Raw genomic sequence first — 24666 nt, forward strand, 5'->3', positions numbered from 1 at the left:
TGTCATACGATTTTCTTACAGTTTTGAAAACTGGTGAAAAATAATTAACCTAATTTCTGCGTCTGTTCGATTCTAGCAAAACAACTTGGTGATGAAAAAACCAAGGTTTTATAACCAAAAATTGCTTTTCACACAATTCCCATGTATTATAAGCAATTTTGAAATCGCCCCAAAAATATTTCTGTTTTTGTTTCAACGGCAATTCGAATTTTGCGCAATCAACTTCCGAAAAAATATATGTTTTTTGTGCATGACACTGGATACACTAAAGTGGGATTTTTTCCTTTTTCGATCAAAAACATTTTTCGAAAACGATGAAAACTCCAATTTCTTTTGTTTGGCAAGTTTGTCTAAGCCTTGATCAATGACTGATAACTTAAAATCAGAAATTCTAAAATTATTCTTTGTTGAAAAAAATGCCAAAATTCAAAAGTTTGTTCTTTCGTTAAACCATTTGTGAAAGATAGCAGTCAGACAATTCAGGTTATTTTCTATGCATTGTAAATGCACGACCGCCAACCTTTGATGCTATGTGTAAACCAATGTCTTTGTCACTTGTTTTGGTAATATCAAAGTAAATAAAGTAAGTATCAGTTTTAGAAAAAAATTGAGCTTTTTGGTTTATGGAAAAATGCCTGTCACACAGTTTTCATTTTTAAAAAAATGCTTATTGTAGAGATTTCATACAAATTTCTGTACGTTTTGAAGTGTTTGCTAAGAAGTTTCCAGTTCAATTTGATCAATGTATCTAATGGAGACCAGTTTTGTTGTAATTCAGAGTTAGATCTGCATACTTTCTATAGTTTTTCTTTGGTTTTTTTCTTCCTAATAAAAAAGTGTTCGACTTTCTCTCGAATAATTAAAACGGTTGAACCTAAAAGTAACTAAATCAATCAAACAAGAACTTGAGCATCATTTTCACAAGCAACAAGCGCGAATATGATGGGTAAACATGGAAATCAAAAATAATTCTATCAATGCGCCAATATGTCACTACCAATGCACATCACCGTCCTCTTAACCCGAGCCGACCGAACACTTTTATCATTCGACCGGTTTGGCCTTTTTGTAACTATGTTTGAATAACTTTTAAAAGCGAAAGCGTGAGATTTGTTTAAAAGTTCAATATTGGTTCTGTTTTGCCTTTGAATTACAGCTTATCAGAGCTGTGACCATCTTCATAGGATCTACAGGTGGGGGATAAAGATTTCTCTTTAAGTTATGGCGCTTATAACGAAGCTTATATACTTGATAACCAAAAAAAGTCCAGAGTTCCCTGAGACCATTTTGTTTAATTCAGAGTTAGATCTGCATTTTTTTTGTAGTTATTTTTCGGGCCCTCATTTTCACAGTCAATAAGCACGACTTTTGTTGCGTAAACAAGGATATCGAAAATATTTCTATCAATGCGCCAATATGTCACTAACAATGCACATCACCGTCCTCTCTACCCGAGCCGACCAAACACTTTTATCATTTGATCGACTTGGCCCTTTTGTAACTGAGAGAGAGTGAGAGAAAAAACACTTTATTGTTTCAACATTAATAGTCAATAATGTACATTTATATTAAACATTACACTTTATTGTACATTAATATTAAATACGTGAATGAAAAAGATGTTTTATCAGTCACTGAATGCATAAGAATATTTAAGACTCTCCTTAACTATGTTTGAATAACTTTTTAATGCAAGAACGTGATATTTGTTCAAAGATTCAATATTGGTTTTTGTTTTGCCGTTGAATTACAGCTTATCAGAGCTGTGATCATCTTCATAGGATCTACAGGTGGGGGATAAAGATTTCTCTTTAAGTTATAGCGCTAATAACAAAGCGTATATATTCGATAACCAATAAAAAAGATTCCAGAGTTCCCTGAGACCAGTTTTGTTGTAATTCAGAGTTAGATATGCATATTTTTTTTGTAGTTATTTTTCTGGCCCTCGTTTTCACATTCAATAAGCACGTCTTTTGGTGGGTAAACATGGAAATCGAAAATACTTCTATCAATGCGCCAATATATCACTAACAATGCACATCACCGTCCTCTTTACCCGAGCCGACCGAACACTTTTATCATTCGATCGATTTGGCCCTTTTGTAACTGAGAGAGAGAGAGAGAAACACTTTATTGTTGCAACATTAATATTCAATTTTGTACATTAATATTAAATACGTGAACAAAAAAGATGTTTTATCAGTCACTGAATGCATAAGATTATTTAAGACTCTCCTTAACTATGTTTGAATAACTTTTCAATGCAAGAACGTGATATTTGTTCAAAGATTCAATATTGGTTTTTGTTTTGCCGTTGAATTACAGCTTATCAGAGCTGGGATCATTTTCATAAGACCTACAAGTGGGGGATGAAGATTTCTCTGGTTATTTCTCTAGTTAATAAAAGAAGTTTTCGACTTTCTCTCAATTAATTGAACTTATAAGTAACTGAACCAGTCAAAAAAACTTAACTCAGACGGGAAATAAGTGTGCCGGTTAATTTCCTAAATCAAATACCTGAATTTGATTCTTACACCTCAACAACCTTGAAAAAAAATCAAAATCATTTTCTTAAAACTTATAATGAAACAGTAGTAAAAAGCAGTTTTCTGTAGTTTGTTTGTATTCAACTCAGGGGCGGATTTAGGCAAGGGGGCAGATGTTCCCATCCCCTCAGGGATTCCACACCCTCACAAAACAAAAGGTCCCCTTTGGTATTATTTAAATCATCCATTTTCTGTCGGCCATCCCTAGAAAAACTTTTAGGCGCCTTGGGCGCCAATATATACCTATTTTGCAGGGAAGAGCGCGCCGAAGAAGCGCAAATTTTTCAAAAACTGTCCAAAAACGGCATTTTTGACCTGTTTTGAAAAATGTGCCTGCGGCGCCAAAATTTTCCAACTCATACCTGGTAAATGTCCATCTTGATCCGGACTTCGTTGTAGGTCAAGTCCAGGGGTTTTATGAACCGAGGCAGATTCTCTTTCAGTCGGGCTATCAGCCTGTTTTCAACATCAACGCTATTTTCAGAATAATTTGTAGTTGTTTCACTCAAAATGAGGCCAAAATATAAAATAAGAAAAGAAAGTCGCAAGAAAAGGTCCATTTTTTCGATAAAGGCGTTTTTTTTTTATTTTTATTTGTAAGAATATTTTGAAGTTGGCTGTAGGCTTCTCTGAGATAAAAACAAACGCAGTTGAGGATTTAGAGATAGATTATTTGATCGCTTTCAGTCTTAAGAAATCGACCCCTTGATCATCAAAGACTTTTTCATTGTGAAAATAGTCATAATAACCGACCCTAAATCTTTAAAAAAGCGCTTTAGCTGAGAACATATGGTAAATTTGACTGGTAACTAGCAAACTTTCTCAATATATTTCTAGTTATTTTATAATAGAACGTTATCGGCATTTAAGAAAAAAGTGCAAATTTGAATCAAGTCGGTCACCTTTAATCCGCATACAAAATATTTTTCAGTGACGATAGCAAAATTAAATCAATTCAAAATCCCTCCTAGACCTAGAATTTCATCTTTGAAATTATGATAAAATCATCACTCGGTGTGTTTTTTGAAAGGGAAGCGTATAAATTTTTAAGCTTCTGGTAACTCGGAGCTGTTTATTTTAAGTAACTTCAGTTGTAATAAAAACTACTTATGACCGACGAGCGAGGAGGATAAAAGATATACTGTTTACATGTGTCGTTTGCTGTCTTAGTGAGTTGTTTTTAAAATTCTTCTTTTGTAGTTCGCCCCTAGGGTTTGTGTTTATTCCGCCAAAGTTCCCTCCTAAAGTGAAAACAGCAAATGGTAAATTTGTTCAAAATTCCAATTTCTTCATTATCCCCTGCAGATTTCCAATCACGAAAACACTAGGAAGTTATAAAAAAATAGAAGGAAAGCTAACTGTGCGTCTGCAAAGCACACTGTTATAACCGCAGTTTCGTAAACTTATTGATTTTTCTGTTGAAAATTTCTTCAATGGCTTTTCAGAAATGTGACAAGTGGCATCTTTTGTTAGTAGCGCTAAATTTTAAAGTGGGTTCATGTTATCCGTGTTTAAAGTTATAGTTTGACGACCATTTTTACATAACTCTGGCGTAGCTAGATTTTTTGGCGATAAAAGGAATTTCAAAAACTTTTGGCGATAAAAGTGATATTTAAGAGTAGCATCGTGTTAGCTTGCTTTGAAATATTGTTTTTACAATTTAAGTATTTCAGCATTTTTTTCATCTTCATATGATTTTTTTTCTACCAGAAAAATGAAAAGGTAGAACTTGAAAAAAAAACATCAAAACAAACTTTGATCTAGGAAAAGTAATAAAAATTATTACAGTGGAAAAAATAGCACTCTATGGAGAAAAGTTGTAGATTGTTACGGCAATATAATTCTTCAAGTTTGTTGACTTTCTTCAAAGATCTCTCAACTGACTCAATGTTCTTCGAGGTTCAAGGAATTAGCATTCTCTGCTCAAGTCCACAACTGAAAATTTACAATCAGATGTTTTTAATTGCTTCGGATTCAATTGAACTTGCAAGACGTCTTTAAAAACAACGGTGCCCGATTGATGTCTAAGTAGCACAGAATGTTCCAATCACAGTTTTTATCGCCGAAAATATGCCAAAAAACATTATTTTTTTTCTGTTTTGTTTTTTAGGTCATATGATTGACTCAAAGACTATAATGTTATATCAGAGTTGTATTTTTAAGACTGAACAAGAGAACATTAGACTGTAATTAACGTCCTGTAGTTGGAGGTTTATTTCTAACCTTTACTTTTGCGCTAGGTTTGAGTCTGAATAGCAATTTTTTTTCTGAAGATTTCCTGGAAACCGAATCTGAGTGAATGAGGCTTTTTGATCTGATATCAGAGTTTATATCTTATGAATTTAGCTTGACCTTTCTAAGGCTGGGCGAAAAGCAATCAATCTCGAATTTCCTTCATATCAGAACGTTACATGGTAGGAACAAAATTTGATCCAAAAGTTCGGAGACTTTACTCTAGTTCGGAGCCTTTACTCTTTACGCAAAGTTCTTTTTTAGATTCAAGTAAGCGTTTACCTTAATCAAACTGCATGCAAACTGAAGATTTTGCGTCTTTGAACGCGATCAGTTGACTCTATCACTTTACTTTTTAATACAAAACAAGTAGCTGAAGCTTTTTTGATCGTTTCAAATTGTCGGTTTCTTTCATCTCTTTAAATTGGGGATAAAACACGCTCCACTTTCAAAAAGCCATTCAGTCTAAAACGAGCAAAACGGTGAGCTCAAGAAAAATTACTAAATTTTCATTGCGAAACCGATTGGTTGCTAACGTCGCGTTTTTGTGTTTTGTGAGCCACACTTTTAGTTCCATGCACCCTATCAATCAGATTTTAGTTATTACATACTAAATTTTCTCGAGTTGATCGTTTTCAATTATTTTTTTTCAGAATTTTTTCCAGTTTTTTCTTCAAATTTTCATTATTTATTGTGGACTGTGGATAAAACAGAATCATTCCTGGAGGAAGTTGATGGTGTGTCAACTCCCCCTGCAGTGCAGAAAGTTTATGACGAAGGGCAACTAATACTTAGGCTATGAGAGAAAAAAGTTGGAGAATTACAAAAAAATTGTGCATAATATGAACTAGAGAGTTAGCAATACAGAAACAAAAACCAAAAATTGTTCTGAAGACTAACAAGAACGAAAAAATGGCGCCGCTAGAAGAAAAACTTACGAAACGAAGTATCAAGTCTAGGTTGTAAGGCGCCTTCGACAAACTGCTCAGTAACAATCAAATGCAATGCGGATAATGATTTATCAGCCTACGCGCCAGTAAATATTATACAAATTTTGCAAAAAGCTGGAAATGTCGATAAAAATTGATAATAGAAAAATGGAGAGGCGAAAGTAAGGACAAGACGCCTGCTGTGGCGTTATGTGACGACGATTGTATGAACCATACCTACGCGGATTTGTCAACTAATCAAAAGATACATGTTAAGTATAAGTTTAAAAACACTGGTGTGAAATGAAAAAATTAAGAATGCAAACTTATGACAATTATGATTGTTGGTCAACAAGAAGCGTTTAAGTTCGATACAGTGACAAAAAGTAACGCTGTTTCCGACATAGAGAGCCGAAATATCAATTTGGATTCTTTTCTACTTTCGTTCATTGTTTTTGTAGATTTGATTATCACTCAGCTCGTTTTTGAATTTTCGGACCAAAGTTTGAATGAATAAAGCAAGTCTCTTTTCTTAGTTTGCAATACGGCATACAATTACAACTATCCAATAGCAGTTTTTGGCTTCTCCTGCAACTTTTTACAGCCTCAACAACCAAATTGTTTTTTTTTTGTTAGTTTGTTTTTATGTCTATAAAAAGACCCTGAAACGTCTTTGTTGATATTATTGATGGCCAAAAACTGAAAAACTGGGAGGCAAACAGCCTGTCTACGAGATACGGTCTTAGTTGTTTTTGTTTTCAAAAATGCGGTCCGATCAATGGAATAAATCTGTATAAATATATATGGTTTTCCCTTTTTTTGCTTCGCCGAATAATGTGTTCTTTAGCGACCGACAAAAAAATCGAGTTAAAATTGATTGCCAGCCAGCGTTTTTCTGCTTGAATATGTTTTGCCTCTACTTTTTTTTAAAAGTTGCAAAATAGCTGTAACAAAACTTCACCTATTTGGAACTTCAAATTCCTACAAATCGTTTCAAAAGATCATCCCTGGCTTCTAGGAAGCAAGTTTTGAGGTTTTCTGCCTAAATTTGTTATCGAAAGTCGTAAATTAAATCAAATTGAAATGAGGAAAAAAATTGGTAAAAAAAACCAAGAAGAAATAAATATTCCGACTTTCGATATCAGCATTGTTACCGAAAGTCGGAAAATAAATCACTTTGACATGAGGGAAAAAATTGGTAAATAAATCAATCAAGAGTTTCAAGTTTATCTTTGATTTCAAGATCGGCCTATTTCAAACCTTGAGGTTTTTTTATGGAGATATTTTTCTAGCTAAAAGACAAATTTTTTGAAAGTGTTTACCTATAACAAGCAACAAAAATTATTCTATTTTTTTTTCTCGAAAATTTGTTTTTCTGCCTATTTAGGATCTGATTTCTTTGTAGGGTGTTGAACTAACCAATCAATCCCAAAAGAAAACATCCAAAGATTAGCAGAAAATTGAAAATATACAAAATGGTTTTCATCTAAAATAACATTTTTGTTTGTACTAGTGTCCAAATAAAACAAGTTTTTTTTTATTTATTTCAATTGAAAACAGCAGCTGAGCAATTTTATGTTCTTTTTTCAAACAAGTACTGAAAAATCAACGGATAGTTGTTATATGCAATAAATCAATTTCGGTGAGATGGTTTGTTTAGTTAGAATTTTCCCCAAATGTCCAAGTTTTTAAATCTTCAATCAGAAAAAAATGAATCAAAGAAATTTCAATTTGTAAACATACAAATCATTACCAAGCCTAACAATCACTGAGCGTTTCAATCACAACAAATATGAAAAAATCCGAAGTTTGGGACAGTTTCCTGAAATATTTCAATGCATATATCACATAGGCAGTTTGCTTCAGGAGACTCTTTTCTTTTGCAGTACTTCTTGATTATGACTTACGCCCTCCTCAAGTCGTATGGTGCTAATTCAAAAACTCTGTTACAGACGTCGAACTCCTGGTCCATAGTTGATTATTTGTCAGATTTGGCTTCAAAATTAGGTACGGGTCCAAGGTTTTCAGCATCATGAATAACAGTATTCTGTACTGCTGATATCCTCTCGTCTTAGTTTCACCAGTATAAAATTGCTGGGATTTTCAACAAGCCCCAACTCATTTGTTTGAAGAGTTGGGCAGAAATCAAATTTAACTTTTTCCTTGTAGAGTTTTGGGACCAAGCTATTTTCCCATTGTGTTTTTTCTGGAGTATAATGTTGAATAGAATAGCAAACTGACCAGATGAGAAGAATAGAGAGAAATGATTATGAGACCAAATGAAAAACGGAAGTAAACAAAATGATTCATCTTAATATACAAGTATGGAAGTAGTACCAACTATGGAATATTTTGCATAAAAATTCCATATAGGAAAAAAGTGTAGTTGTTAGCTCTCCTATAAAAATCCACATTTCGCTCTAAAAACCAATCTTCCAGATGGGACAAGCTCTCCCTAGATTCTAGTCATTAGATAATGTAAGATCGATTTTTATTTATAAATGCATCGAAATTTATGAAACTCTTGGTAACCCAAGATTATTGTGTGTAAGCTCATTATTCTATATGATCTTCATGTAATTTTAAATTCCATTTGGTTCTAATAAGAACAACTCTCAGTCAAATTCTGAAAAAACTAGATGAATTTATATACATACATCAAGAATTTGACTTATGTACAAGACTTTGTTCAAAGGAAATTTTTACTCAAGTGTTGATATATCAGGTACGAGTCCAAAGATTTCAGCATCATGAGTAACAGTATTCTGTATTGCTGATATCTTCTCTCCATCTTTTTCAACAGGTTAATTTTGTCGGAGCTTTTTGAACTGCTCTAACCCGTTTTTTTTGAATAGTTGGGTAGAAACAAAGTGAAATTCCCTTTTGTAGGATTTTTGGGACCAAGCAAATTTCCCATTTTTGGTTCGATTTTTTGAAAATTTAATATAATTGGGACTAATGTCTTTTCTGGAGTGCAATGTTGAATCGATTAGCAAACTGATCAGATGAGGAAAATTCAGAGAAAAGATTTTGAGATTCATTGAAAAACGGACAGAATGAGGAGTCATCTTGATATACAAGTTTGGAAGTAGTACTAAATATGGAATGTTTTGATGAAAACTCCATATAGTGAAATTGCGTAGGCGATATCTCTCCTATAAAAATCCACAATTATTTTCTAAAAATCATTCTTCCAGATGGGCACTGTTATGTGACAAGCTCTCCCCAGCTTTTAGTCAGATTATATTGGAAAATCGCTGGTTTTTTTTTTTCCAACGAGTTTCACGAAAAATTTAGTAACCCAAAATTATTGTGTGTATACTCGAAACTCTATATAATGTTCGTAGAACTTTATAATTCATTTGGTTCTAATAGGAACATCTTTTAGTCAAAGTCTGCAGAGATAAGACAAAAATATTTACTTGTATCAAGAAATTGATTCATGTACAAATTTTCTTCAAACACAATTTCTACTCAAAATTTTAAAATCAATTGGAGAAGATTTTAATAGGCTTAGTCGAGTAGTTCAACAGTTTTTACAATAGAAAAGAGCCAAGACCATGCCTAGTTTTGCAAAGAGTCGTCTAGTTTGCAAAAAAAATCAAGTTGTAATATCTAAGTTCTAATCAAAAATTTGCTTCTACGCAAACCGCAAAGTCTTGGTACAGCTTTTCCTGACAGAAATCGAGAAATTCAATACCAAAATGTGAATCTTATTTGTTTTAGATTAATGATTATTTTTTTGATGATCATGGTTATGTGCATAGTGATTTTATAAGCATTGTGATAAATCAATCAATTGCTTTTTAATCGATTTTTGGTAGTTTGCAATGATAAATCTTTGAAAACCGATAATTTGTTCAGATTTTTTTTTTCTAAATGACACTAAAAATCAACTTACGATTATAAGTCAAAAAGTCAAGAATGTGTAAAACGCCGACAAAAAATTCTATTTCAATCATAAATTGATTTATTTTTTAAGTTTGTTATCACTTTCGTGCCAGACCGTGTTTTCTTCTGAACAGAGAAAAAATACCCTTTTGAATCAAAAAATTTTTTCTTTTCCTTCTATCACGAAATGTTTCAATTTTTTTGCCAAAGCTGCAAAGAATTTCTGAAAGGACTTAAAGTTTCATCGGATCCCTGTAGAAGAAGTCAAAAGCAACCATTTCTTAAAAAATCGGTCATTTGTACTAAGTGTTCATATGCTGATAAGCATATGCAAATAATTTCCCTAGCCCGGATCCACAAATTCAATTAACTTCTTTAATTGAGTCAACCGAAAACACGTATTTCTTCCTCGAAGTTGTCTTTGACATAGCCACTTCTTTTCTAAATTCTCTGATTCTTTTATTCTCGAGCTCTCTCCATTATGAAAGATCTGCGATAATTGATTCACTATACTGGGATTAAAATTTGAAAGTCTTGATAGATTCGGTAACTGTTTCAAACTGCATGCAGTAACTCGCTCGTTCCATTATGTCGGGCTTCAACTTTTGTGATAGACTTCTGTAATTTTTGAGGTTGGTGTTGGAACTGGAATGAACCTAACAACAGGAGATTTTTGAATAAGATGAAATACTCTCTTTTCAGCTGAATTTTATCACCTGCTAAAAGTATGGAACAATTCAGTTAACTTGATTAAAAAGAAATTACTATGTCTACTCAAAATGTTGAATTTTTTGTTTATGAAAGGTTTTGTATAATAAAGGTTTATTGCTGAACCGAATCTGATTTTAAACTTTGATTTTAAAAAAAATTCTTTAGAAACTACTCCTGTCATTCACATTCTTGATTCAGTAACGAACAAAAAATTGAATTATATAACTGGACAATCTCATCACATTCATATGGAAAATTCATTTTGTTTTATAAATCTATTTGTTTGAAACTTTTAATGAGTGTTTCTAGAAGTTAGAAGTTTCATATTACTCTAAAAGTTAAAGTGTAACGACTTCTTTAAAAAAATTGTATGAGTAAATGTGTAGATTCTAACACTTAGTAGACTTTAGAAGTTAATGAGTATCGACGTCATTTTCTCTGTTGGAAATATTCAACAAATTTCACTGTTCTATGAAAATAATTGTGTAATTACGTTAAATTTTCTGGGGGAACTTTTTTTTTAAAAAAAATTTCAAAAGACACCATCAAGTCCCAGGCTCTCGGATTAGTTTGCGAAATAAAAAAATGTTTTCAAGAAGTAAATGTAAAGTTGTTAAAAATTTTTTTTAAATTGTGCAAAATATTTTGAAAATTCCTCTGTAAGATGCAATATTTTTTTAGTTTATCCAAAAAAATAATGCAGAAAAAAACAATTTATTTCTCTAGCGAAAACTCAAAAAGCAATTTTTTTTGTGAAATTGTTTGCTAACTTTTTGCTTAAAGATGATCTATATTAATGATTTTGACCGCTATTTCTTATGTTATTGTATTGTCTTCTTTACAAGTATCTTCTTCATGGAAAGACCGAATCAAAAACAATTGCCAGAAATATGCTTACACAATACGAGAGACATTAATTGTAACAATTGGCAGGATTCAGTATCAAGTATAGAAACAAAATTATTAAAAGATAACGCCGTTTTTGTTTTTATAGCAGTTTGCGTGACATCACAAAAGAAACCGACAAAAACAAAACTTTGAATCGGGGAGCATTAGTCAATATTGGTGTCAATCTCACCAATTTGATCGATAAATCAATACTTTTGTGTGACAAAGATCCACAGTCCCTCATTGACAATGTACATTGTATGAATTCGTCGTTGTTGGCAGAAAAAAAAAGTGGAGATGCGAAAAGAGTTTCTGGAGCTTGAAAACAACATCAAAGAGCCACTACATAAGATTTTGAGCATCCTGAAGGAGAGAAGCAGTTTCAAAAAAGTGAAGCAAGAGAATTGGATGACAAAGGTAATGAGGAGGAGGAGGAGGAGGAAGTAACATTTAAAGCGATATCTCATCACTCTGCCAGTATTTGGGTTCAAAAGAGCCCGGTATAGTTTAAATCTCACTACATCATACCTCATCCCCTACTTTATCACCGAAAAAGAAAATGGCTTTTAGCTATCAAGGAAATCCATCGAAGTTGCTTCGTTCAAATTTGGAGATGTTCAACTTCTGGACCTTATGCTGGTTTTGGATGGAGTTACTGCTTTAGACTCTCGGGTGATTCTACTGTTCGAACCAGTGAGATGAAAAGGTACTTTCTTTACGAGTGGTTTGATAATCAAAACAAGCTCGATAAACAACAACTACCAATGTATGATGACTTTTACAGTATATTGAAGAACAAAAACCCTCTCGATAAAGAGTATGAAGAGTTTCAGACGCTTTTCATTAGTTGGTTAACTGAACAACAAGCAAAGGAAAAATTTGAGTTGAAAACTAAACCTCCTACTGGACTGGGTAACTACAAGTACCTGAAATCTAACTGGGAACCGGAGAAGATGTCTTTGGTGGTTTAACAAGAAAGATATTGTTCCTATGAGAATTCTTCAAAGCTATGCAGAAAAAAATTGAATTTTATTATATTGGCACTCGGCTGCATCGAATTAAGCGAAAATTTGTCTATGCAATTAGTTAGACATTAAGTTTCAACCCCAGCCCCTGTGCTCAAGTAGTGATGACTTGCTTGAAAAAAAAAACGGGAAATTACGACCGGTGGCCTTCAATTGTTTTCACAAAGTTATGCAGTAGCAAACGAGACACTTACTCGAAAATCAAACTTTTGTAAAAGTCAATCGTGGGATTTTAGCTAATTATAACCTTATTCTAGGTGTTAAGATATGTATACAGGCTTGTCAACGAGATGGGATAAAAGATGACAAAAAATCTATCTGTAAAAAAGGATAAATTTTCAGGCGAAATCGAATTCGTACGTTTGAAAATATGGTCAAGTCACAATTTCAAATAACCTGGCCTGAATAATAAATTGAAAGCTACTACACAAAAAGAAAACTGAAAAAATTTATTTTTTCATTGCTGATGGGTAATGCTACCATTGTAGAGCTGTTTTCGAACCTATGGTGTGTTATTTCAATTTTTCCCCTTGTCAAGAAACACTACATAGCCTTAGTGATGATGACATCAAAACATGAATCAAGAAAAAAAGAAATGGACGAGTTTCTTGCCAATTCTGAAAAACACCGACATCACAAAAATGAAATTCTTCAGTTTCTTGCCTATTCTCAAAAACACCGACATCACCAGAAATGATATTGGGAAATGTAAAAGAATCATATCTGGTAGAGAATCATTTATTGAAACATCCGCAATGAATGATGATATCGAGCTTCAAACAGGACCCTTATCACACCATTTTTCAGTTTTGCTTGAATCTTGGACTACAGTGTACAAAATTTGATCGATTTCTTAAATACATACCGCGTAAACTATTCAACAGTTCGTTCAGTCTGTTGTTTATGCAAAGCGAGCAGTTGACGGAAACACATTATCTGTTGGGGCAGCCGAAACAATAAAATTGCTAGGAAATAGTTCTTATGGCTATCAAAAAACGGACAGATCAAAACATACAATGACAAAACACCTTGTTGACAAAAAACCCATAAAGTTACGAGACTCAGAATTGTAGATACAGACATGTATGAAAAGGAGCTTGTTAAATAAATCTACTATAGAGACAGTGAACCAACTATAGTAGGATTCCCTAAATTACAATATGCCAAGTTAAGAATGCTGGAGCTGTATTTAAAGGACGCAAGCATTGTCGAAACTATTTCAGAGCAGATGCAAAAAACATCGTTTTCCGGTTACTTGCTGCTCTTAACACGAGGAACATGGCCAGAGAGAAACAGGATTGTTCAATGAGGAACTCAGATGCACAGAAGTGTTGTGCCTTCGCAGTAAAATATATTGCTGTAACGATACTAAACTCAAAAATATACGTTGACTAGTAAGAGACTGAACAAACGCGCGGTAGAATACTATGGAGATTGCCCGATGGCAAAGTACTGGACGAGGCAGTGAGTTTGAAGTCAATTGCCAGAGTATTTAAAACAATTAACCATGTAATTGCAACTTATGAACAAGCTAAAAAAGACTGAGCTGTTTTTACCCTGAACAGGAAATTGAATGTTACAAATACAACCACGCCTTAAAATTGTGAGAGAATATCAAATAAAATTGTTTACTATGCAGTAAATTGATACATTTTCTCTGTAAAAAAAACTTTTTTTGAACATTCCTTTTTTGAGCGCTGCGTTTAGGTTAAGAGTTTTGTAATGCTTTTTATTCAAGAAAACGTTGCTATAATGCCAGATCGGGAACCAATCAAAAAGCAATTGCAGCCAGCAGATCGAACAATCACAACAACAACCCAAATTTTCAACGCAAACTACAGCACAATTTGCTTGAACCAAGGGAGCCATGAAAAGATTTTTGCTCAGATAAACGCAGTGGCTTACCTCGGAAAGAGCCAGCACTTCATAGCTATGAGCCCCAAAGACTGCCTGCAGCATGCTTGAGATCTACAAATCTGCTTAGCAACAATTAGCAGCGCCAACCGAAAAAAAGGTGCAACGAATTCCACCTCTAGCTCAAAATCATTGAGAATTATTAGCCTTCCGAACTTGCAAATGACGATATCTGATGAAAATCATGTGGTATATGCCTATAACATGTTTGATTTCGCTAGCAAACTCACTTTGCTGAAATTTTCAATCACTCTTCACTTGAAACCAGATCTCAATTCACAGTTCAACCGAAATCAGCTTAACCATGCTCTGACTTCAACCGACAAGCCTCTGCCAAGTATTCTATTGCAATTTGGTCCTACCAAAGTCGAAAATTTTCTTTCGAACTCGAGGAAATTGATGTGATAATAGATTCGAAACTCTAAGTTTTTGACGCCGAGCTATCTGCCAAAGGAAAAACAACTGCAACATGCCAACCTTGCAACACTGCTCACTAAAGGCGTTGGAATCATCATGCGTTTTTGTTCAGCTAATGACGTCATGACAGAAGCCATCTAATGAACTCAGAAAAACCCGACTTGATGGAAATGCCTTCAGGATGGTCTCATTAACGGAAGAGAAAACCAGCTAAACCCAACAGCGCCAGCATCATTCAATTCAATTAAAATCAGAACGTTTTGCTCTTTCAACAGGTAGCCGAAGGGATGCACATGGACGCCGACAGAATCTCAGCAGCTGGCATGGAAGTTTTGAGCATCTCAGAGTGTTCTACCAGACGTCTACCCAATAGACATTACGAAGTTGGGACGCTTTTAAAAGCAATCGAAATTCGACAATAAATGATGGCTTGTCAACAAGCAATTGGACAGTGTTCTAGAGCAACTGCGAAAAGACCCGACCACGGTAGCCAAACATCATGAAACCATGACATGGGTCTTGAGAAAGGATTAATCATGAAAGTAATGGACCCCCGGACAACGCGATAATAAAATGGTGATTGTCTCTACTCCCAGAAACAAATGCCAATAAGCCAGAAAAACTTTGCCGAGTTCTAAACGCCTCCAGCATCTTAAAAGGAATCTCTCTCAACATTACTCTTTTAACTGAACCGGACATCCTTACTAATCTCACCGGACTTGATTGATTTTTCGTCAAGAATAGATTGCCATCTCGGCACACTTTGTGGCAAATTTCACAGTGCAACAGACTCACAGTGAGTCGCCTGTTCCGCTACTCGACAATCTGCTAAGGACAATGCTGAAAAATTTCCCAGTTTGGTGCAATCATAGGAACACCTCTGAAAAGTTGTATCAACGCCTGTCGAAGCCATCAGATTGATGCAAGACCTTCAAACAAGGTTTTCGGCGCTTTGGTTTCATTTTGCTTGTGACTTCCACCTCTAAACAGTTTCTAATTACCATCAACGAGAACAATATAGGAAATAGAAGTGAATAAAACTTATGAAACAAATACGTTCTAGCTGTTTTCAAAAAATTTAAAAAAGACCTCGGCCAACGCAAAATACCGAAGCTTGTTTCTTCAATTTTTGAACCACTTGGAATAAACATGCCATTGATACGAATCCGGAAGTCACTTCAACTTGCCTAGACCATTCGACTTCAGTGGTACAACCCTTTCAACCTGGATTCTCAACAAATGACCCTTTCATGGAAACAAGCACACAACAATTCATGAAACGTTTTCTTCCAGAATAGTTCCCTTTCACTCAGCTAACGAAGAAAATTGACGAAGCCCGCTGAGAACTTAAAACTAGGGGATCTATCGTGAATGTTCAAGGAGTTCACGCCTCGTGGCCTTTCGCCGCTGGGACGGTTACTCCGTTTGTTTTCCGGATCACATGGAATAGTACGATCGAGCGAAGAATAGACAAACCGTGGACGCCTCACCAGACCCGCTACAAAACTCTCAATAGCTTTGAAGACTGACTCAGCAAAAATTGGCTCCCATGAACCGCAACTTCGTCAGTGGCAAAAAGACAAGATGCAGCAGGAAACCAGACGATTCAATATCGGACAACTCATTGACTAGACGACTCTTATCGCCGACACCCGACATGCCTTATACACATTTGAATCTGTTTGCAACTTACAATTGGGCATGGCGTTGTTCACACCTATTTAAAAAAATTGTCAGAATTTTAGAAATTTTAACAGATCTCAATAACCAATGTCTCAACTAGAGAGACATATTTGGTAATGAACGAAACGTATATCTGTTTGTTGCTTGCAACATGCAGCATAATGGAATTAAAAATGAACTGGAAATGAAAAGCACCAAAAGAACTGATTTAAAACAACAAAAAATTTCAAGTGTTTGGTTTAATTTAAGCGGGAGTTGTTATCCCCATTCTTCATAAAGTGGTTTTATATCAAATTAACGAAATTGTTACAAAAGTTTGTAAAACTGATCCAAGTTAAAAAGAAGCAGGTGAGCCTCGTGACTCTATTTTTGACCAATAGATATTGGATTGAAACTCATTGCATAATCTCAAGCAGTAATAAAATCGCGATTATTTGGATACCACGTTTTAGTGATCTTGTTTTGTATTATCAGCATCGAATACTCGCTGCAGGCGAAAGCCAAAAACCTAATGAAGTTATATTGACATCTCCCAGATTTTCTTCTTAAGTTAAAACTGTTTGGTTTCACTGTCTTGGTATATACAATGAAGCAGGTGTAATGTGTTCCTCTCCGTCTGATACAAAGTCATTTAATTGGACCAAAATGAACCATGAAACACGAACCACGAACCACCAACTACCAATCAGGAACCATGAGTGATACGATCGACCAGAACGATCTACGAAGCTTCGCGAACGAACAAGTCGATGTGGGGTCAGTTGTAAACCAGCAACCAAGTCAGAGCATGCGAACGAGCAGAGTGAGCAAACAATTGATCCGAGCGTGCAAAACAGTCAGGACGAACGTACTTGAAAGTAGTTCATTCAAGTATTGGTCACAAGGTGTGCATTCCCCAGTACAGGGACAGGGCAGGGATAATCGTAATCCAATCAACCTATCCAGTGGCCGATCTTGCGGGCTTGTGAATCTCTCTTGCAGTCTTAAACGAGACTCTCACATCGATCAGCGAAAAGAGTAGATTGATATAGGATGTGTGCAAGATTGAAACGAATGTCTGCAAGCAGTGCTGGAAAAAACTTGTGAGTTAAGAGCAGAAGTATGAGAGATCATTCAGCAGACGAATGACTTCTTGGAAATGAGCGAACATCTTCCAGATGAATGACATGAGAAGCAAACGAGCCTCAAACAGTGTTCTCACCAAGCTCAAGTCAGATGAAGTTGCCTAAGATCAACCTTCCCTTTTTCACTGGAAATTATTCTGCTGGTCATATAAAATCAAACCTACGATGTACTGAGAAGTTAACCATCGTCACGTTTTCACTTCGAGGGGAGGCACAAGATCTGGTCAACAATGTAGCAATAAATGATGTGAATTACGAGCTTGCAAGACGGATTCTAAGGACAACAAGAGGTTCATAGTGAAAATGCACCTCAGTGCTATTTTGAGTTTTCCGTACTTGAATACTGAAAATGGGACCAGCGTTAAGAAGATTTTGTGGTGTTTTCACGAAAGCGTGGCTGCATTAGAAGTGCAAGACTATAACACTCGAAAATGGGTTCCAATACTGGTTCATGTGGTATAGTAGAAACTGGATCTGGACAGCCAAAAGCAATGATAGCTTCAAAACCCAGACGTAGATTTTTCATTCTTTTGCATGAGCAAGGGCGTTAGAAGCAGTGAACTCATTAATCGGTTTTCAGAAACAAACATTTCGAGTTGAAGCACACGATGATGACAAAGCAAGAATTGATCGAAGACAACCGTATAAAGCAGCAACTGTGGACGAGCAAGGTGTGTTTTTTGATGCTCTTGTAATGGCATGTAACGTGTTTAAGAAGCTGAAAGCACAAACAAGAAAAATCATAGTGAACTTCCACTAATGGAAAGAATCTGAGCACTCTAATCTGGAACCTGACTGAATGGCCTACTGGGAACTTGAAGGATACTGTTGTTCGACCATCACAGATAGGATATCGTTTGCCGTGCCTTGATAGACAATGGATCACAATTGAACCAGGTCAGTGAAAGCTTCGGAAGACGTCATGGGTTGCCTCTTAAACCGGCATGACAAAGAGTTGAGCCAGTTAGAACTGTCCTACCATAAGAGACCGGAGGTCTTGCGCCGATAACTTTGTCGTTGCCTGGAGATGATGCACTACGAGAACACTTTTTCATCATGCCGCAAGTCACAACAGATCTACCAGGCAACGATGTTGGTGTACGAGAACATAAACTTCCGTCACGATATGCACTCATGGATCCAGCATTAGTATGTAAAAATGGCTACAAAATTATATACTTTTAACCCCTCAGAATTCGGTGTGCTTTTAGATTTCAAAATTTTAACCCCCTAAGTGGCAAAAGCTCCTAAACTTTTGTCCAGTCTTGTTCTATAGAGTGTTAGTGAGCGATATTTTGTGACCACTCTCAGAGTTTGGGGGTATTGAAGCTTCGTTCCGCTGCAGAATTTCCCAGTACAATTTTTGCCGCGCTAAATGGGTGATTTTTCCCAGCCTCATTGTTAAATTGAAGTACTTTAACTTTGCAAGGTTTTCTGTTTGGTTGGCATATACTTGTAGGCTAAGATTGTTATTGAGAACGCTTTTGGAGAAACTGAACTCATTTAAATATATTTTTTTCAAGTTTCATTGTACAATAGAGCATGCATTGTAGACAGTTTGGCAGAATGATACGAATTTTTTGCACGCCGGCGTATGGTGTTCTTGGTTTTCCATCTGCTTCTTAAGCTTCTGTATTCAGTTATGGACATTCGTATTCCTGCTCTTTTTTCAGAATCGGCTTGCTGGCTCAGCCGGTCTAAGTCTACTATTCCCGTTTCAAGCTCAGCGTGAGAATACTGACGCTAAAAAAACTTGTTGCCGCTGATTTCAAACAGGAGTGAATCAGTGTCAGAATTTAAAAAAAGAACATTCAAAGTGTTCCTGCATAACTTCGTAATAATGAGATTGTAGTACTTAGCCAGATCAAGGATGGCAGCCCCTCACAACTGTTGGCTTGTACCAATAAATGTTGACAAGTTTCGAGGTAACAGATACCATTTCGGCATCAATTACTTTTACGCTGCTAAATCGTTTTCTCCTTGCCAGACTCTGTAGTTTTTCTACCGTACAGACATCATCAACGATATGTCGGTTTCTTTTGGATTTGCAAAACTTTGTCAAAGCTGTTTTAACAATTTGCTTGAAAAAATCTCGGGTAAATTTGTTGGCAGCAGTTTCTCGCAGCTCTGTGTTCAAATGTACATATGAAGCAAGAAAATGTTCCTACCGAAAATGCCACACTAGGTTACTTTTACAGTTATAATGACCAGTTTTTTTTACAGTTCAAGAGTGATAAAACGCAATGTTTTTTTTTCGGGAAAAAGTTTTGAATTGTATCTGACGCAGTCCTCACATTTTCAGAAATTGTTCAATTTTGTCATCATGTCATTTTGAATATCACTGGGTCAAAATTTTGACACTACATTTTTGTTGGTGCTATTGAGTAATGTTTGGGTAATATTGGGTAATCTTTTTGTCAAATGCGCATCGTGAAGATGGTTGGGGTTGGTCATATTTGCCATTGAACTCGAGTGAAATTATTGGTCGAGCAATTTTCTCAATGATCCTTAAATACAAATTGAAGGAGTGGAGCTGAGTAGAATCAAAATTTTGTATCAATTTTTTTCATTAGCAAATGCAAGTCGTTTATCGAGAACACTAACAACCCCACCCCGTATCAGTTTTTCTGACATATCCAAATGTTCCCTGTTGGAGTGCAATTGAAGATCTGCCTTGCAAGTTCATAGGAATGCATCTCCTGAAGTTTTCTCACAGTAAAATATTGCGTGGAATCCTGTTTAGATCTATCAAAACATTCTCGTCTACACTTCTCAAACATGTATGTTAGTATCAAGGTGTCACTCATCAATTACAAGTCACTTTACTTGTCCAATACTTGGCAACCGATACGATTATGGACTAACCATACATGTTGTTTTTTTTATCCATAATTACAGCACCCTCTTTCATTATGTTTGTCCACGTGTCCTGTGGTGGTAGACGACCTTCCCCGTACCTTGCATGACTGTCCACATACGAATAGGGGAAGTATCCCTTCTGACGTCTTAACGCTAGTTCGTCTTCGGGTCGGGTAGTATAGTAGTTGTCGAGGTAGGTGAACTTGTCCAAGGGTAGATTCCGGGCCAGCTCTTCTAGAAAGCTGCTCATGATATTGAACTATCAACAATCCGGATATCCCTACCTAGTGGTGTACGGTCGAATCCATACTCTCATCGTCAGGGAGATGAATTTTTCGCAATTGAGAGGAATTTTGAAAAATTAATTCTTGTGTTGCTCTCCTGTGAATTTTTCAGCTCATAGTGCAATTCATAGTTTTGGATAATGTGCACAAACACAGGCTTGATTTTTTTTGTTCGCCTCAAAACGTTGCATTTGGTGTGCACCCAACCAAGGAAAGAGCCATGACAATTATCAAAACATTTTGCTCTGCTTACGCTGATTTCTTTCTCTCAAATCCATCATCGGTCACTATCTTCAAGATTGGTGGTGCCCATGTAGTTTGTAAATCTTTGCCTTTTAATGTAAAAATTACGTGCAAAGTTTCCAGCATTCTTAACAAAATAGACATAACGCCTGGACCTCGTTGAAGTGAAAAGAAATCCCGGGATTCGGGTTTTCCTTTTCAACTTTTACAAAACAAAACTGACCGGCTAATATTTTTCGAAAACCAGTGATCCTTAGTCGTCTGGGTCGCTACGCACGATGTGTACCTTCTCTAACAATGAGTTCAAAGTACACTGCAAAAGGGCTGTAGTCTCTTTCACCAATCTTCTTGAATCGTGCGCCGTTCATATTTTTGTCAGGCGTAGTAACAACCGCAGGTTCCTTAGCCATGCAAACGAATTGGTCGCTCTAGTCAATCTGCTGAGAAACATCTGTAAAAACAGTTTCTGCAGAGCTGATTTCGCGATCTGAGCTTTTGTTTCGGTGTTTTACTCCCTAACTTGTTAATCACATAATGGTGCATTCTCATTTCGCTTATAAGCAGGAGATCCACAACAAAATTCGATTGTTGCCTCGACACTCTCAATTTCTTTAGATTTTTCTCGTTATGCCTCAGAAAAATGGAATTTTTTTCTTGTTGCTTATTGCGTGCTTTTTTTCAACGAATGTGGAACTAACTAGTTTTCTTGAATGCTTGCTTTTTACGCTGGACTATTAGAAAAAAGAGATTTCGATATAACCATAAGAAACGTTGTTTTTTGATTACTGGAAAGAAGATATTCACTTGCATTTCAGTGAGAACTTCGAAGTGTGGAATAGCTGGTGTGGCTATAGGGTAGATATAGTCGTCACCTATTGGATCGTGAATTCTTCAGTTTCTTTGCATTCTCGAGTGTTTTCTTTTTGTGAAAGAGTGATGGGATGTTGTTTTTTCGCTGGTAGTCGGCAACGAAGCATTAGGCGAAACATTTTCTGTGTTCATATTTTTTAAGGTTCAGGAACAAAGGGCGATGTTTCTGCATATGAGTTGGTAGATACAAGTAGTATGCAGCTCTAATTTGTTGCAATCAGAGCTCAGCTCTACGCGTAGGATGCACTTCTGATGGGCTGCAATAAGAGCTACATCTCTAACCGCATCGGAGACAACTAGGATGCAGTTCTAACTTTTCAAGAATTGTTTTGTTGATTCATCGAACTCTTTCTCCACTGCCGAGAGATGTGTACTGATGCACTGCTGATGAAATTTGATCCAGTGAACCATTTAATGATCCTTTCCTGTATGACCACAGCTATCATCTTGCAGTTTGCAATAATCGTTGTTACCTCTGCGCTGTCTGCCATTTTTTATTTCTCCAGCGTTACTTCTACCAAAAATAGAGCTTTTTGGGGATCATAAAAAAGTTATGATTAAAAAATTTTTCATTTTTGTCTCGCTTTTTCACAAAACATGCCTGCAATCTTTTTCGTTTCTCAAGGGTACTGTATCGTACACTTTCACGTTCCCATTGAAAGTTGTCTCAATAGGTTGCATGTACAAGATGAGTGCTCGGTCCACATCCCATGCCGGCAAAGTGTGCTCTTTTTGTATATGATCGGAATACGATAAATCTTTTTTAAATACATTCAGATCGTGAAGAAAAATTCTTCTCTGTTTTCCCCATATGACTCGTTAAAATTTGTCTTCCAATTCTCAATGTCTACAAATATGCTAACACGGCAAATTTTGTGAACAGCCGTTAGATGTTTCTTGAGGCTCCGCTTGTCGCTGAGTGTTTTTTTTTTGACAGAGATTACAATTTCTGAGTTCCCTAGACATGACGAAATTGTTTTTTTTTCTTGAGAAAACTGGAATTTCGTAAGAGAATTGTTGCTATGTTTAAATCAAGAACTGCTTAAGCTGAGAGTTCAAACTTGTAAAGTGAAGTTTTAGGGTTGGAAAGTTGACAGTTCATTTCAATCTGATCAAAGATCAAATGATTTAAGGTTATTGACTAACTGTTTTTTATCCTTCTTTTTGTTGAATTAGTCATTACCTTTGTAGAATGTTCACCACATTCGATAGCTTATATTTTATTCAGCTCCTTTAGGTGGCATTTAAGCCATGCCTTGTTTCAACCTAAACTTGAGACTGGTTGAGACTGATTGGCTGAAAGGGTCTAACAAGAGCTCAGGTAGCAAAAAGTTTGAGATTTAAAGTATCACCACACCCATCATAGCCATCACCACCACCGCCTACAACACTACCTCCACCAACACCAAAACCATGAAGTGTTGGAGGAAACTGTACATAAGGGAGACTGAAATTGGATAAAAGTATATAGATTCTTCTATTTAAAATTTTCGGATGTTGATTGTATGTATGTATGTAGATTTAGACGACTGTTTGTTTGCATGATTGTAGTCGATGATTTTATGGTCCTCCAAAATATAAAGGCACGGCCGTTTGGTTTAGCGGGCACTAGCTAGCCCGGTGTTGCTCGTCGCTAAACTCCTCGGGAACGCCTCCCGCTCGGTAAAATCAAGTGAAAATTTTATCAATGTGAGAATTTCTACAGAAAACACTGTATTGGAAAATTTTATCAATGAAAAAATTTCTACAGAAAAGTTTATCAAATCTTGATTCAAGTTTTAGTATAAGAGCAATTGAGAGCTTCGAAGACTTCTGTTTTGAGTAAAAAGGAGTAAGAGCATGATCTGGAAAACGCTAATTTTTCAATCCAGAAACGTAGATGCTTAAAAAGTTTTTTTTTCCTATAAAAAAATTGAATTTCGTCTCCGTAACTGTTGAATCCGCCATCAATCAGTTTTCTTTGACCTCTTGAGTACGCTAAAAAACCCGTTTCAATTTTCAAAAAATATATATATTTTTCATATTTTTTATTTCTTTTTAACCAAAAATTGTTAATTATGACACTTGTTTACAATGATACATAAATGCCTAATGGTGGCTCAAAACACTCTTCAGGACTTTAGCCTAAGAGTCCTGGCTAACCCCACCAGGCAAGGAGTACAATGAGCGAGAGCGGAGAGGGTTTGAAAAGCCAAAGTATCCTTGGATATCCGGATGGAAAAGTACGGGCCTTCCATATTTAGTTTTTCTTTAAAAATGGAAATTATCTTTATCCTGAAGGGATAATGATTATGAGGTCGACAGTGAACAAAAAATTTCTCTCGCTCGCTCGCTCTCTCTCTCTCGAACGAGCAAAAAAAATGATATCATTGCTTCCGAAGTTATGGAATTTTTCAAAGAGAAAGTAAAATCAAAACATTTTACTTCGGTTTCTAAGCGAATGAAGCTTTTCATAAAAATAACAAAATCAATCCATTATATGTCTTGCCGATTTTTCCAATGAAAAACTGCTGCTGAACTACTTGAGACATACTAAAGATATTCAATCATTTTTTTTTTTTTTTTTTTTTTCATTTTAGTTTTCAATTTTGTTTTAAAAATTACAAAGCTTTTTTCAATTCAAAGAAAAAACCAGGAAAAAAATCAATAAAAAATTAAACCACTAAGACTGTGAAAACTATTTCAAAATAAATCGAAAAACTTTAAACTGTTAAAATTTAGATGGAAACAAAATTCTTCGATTAAAAACTAGCAGATTGCTTTTAAAAATTACTCCTGTCTGTTCTAGTTTTTTAAAAATATTATTACACTTGTTGCGGGCTGATCAAAAAGGGTGTCGGCTGTTTGTTAGAGATATTTCACGAAAAAGTGTCTGCTCTTAATTAGCCGCCTGTTGTTTTAGTTAGTCTTCACGCAATTAAATTATAGCTAGCTTTTTGCAACAAACAGAAAAGAACATACTTTTTCTATTTTTTCCGACCATTTTTTCCACTTAAATTTGCAGCAAAAATGAGAAGGACCCTAGTGATTTGAATTTTCTGATTAGTCAT

General features: G+C 35.5%; 1 protein-coding gene across 2 annotated transcripts in view; it reads right to left on the reverse strand.

Moving 5' to 3' along the window:
- The window catches only part of LOC134855295 (neuronal acetylcholine receptor subunit beta-3-like), a 47179-nt gene extending 42701 nt beyond the window's left edge, over nt 1-4478 (reverse strand). The window contains exons 1-2 of one of the 2 annotated variants that reach the window (XM_063871780.1): nt 4333-4478; nt 2909-3002 (exon numbers count right to left, since the gene is read on the reverse strand). In XM_063871780.1, the coding sequence (XP_063727850.1) occupies nt 2909-2923 (15 nt within the window). In that variant the 5' untranslated portion in view covers nt 2924-3002; nt 4333-4478. Of the gene's footprint in view, nt 1-2908; nt 3356-4332 lie in introns of both variants that reach the window. The other variant, XM_063871779.1, reaches the window with a different exon arrangement.
- Between the last annotated feature and the right edge of the window lie 20188 nt (nt 4479-24666).

Source organism: Symsagittifera roscoffensis, chromosome 10 (genome assembly GCF_963678635.1).
Source record: "Symsagittifera roscoffensis chromosome 10, txSymRosc1.1, whole genome shotgun sequence".
NCBI lineage: Eukaryota > Metazoa > Xenacoelomorpha > Acoela > Convolutidae > Symsagittifera > Symsagittifera roscoffensis.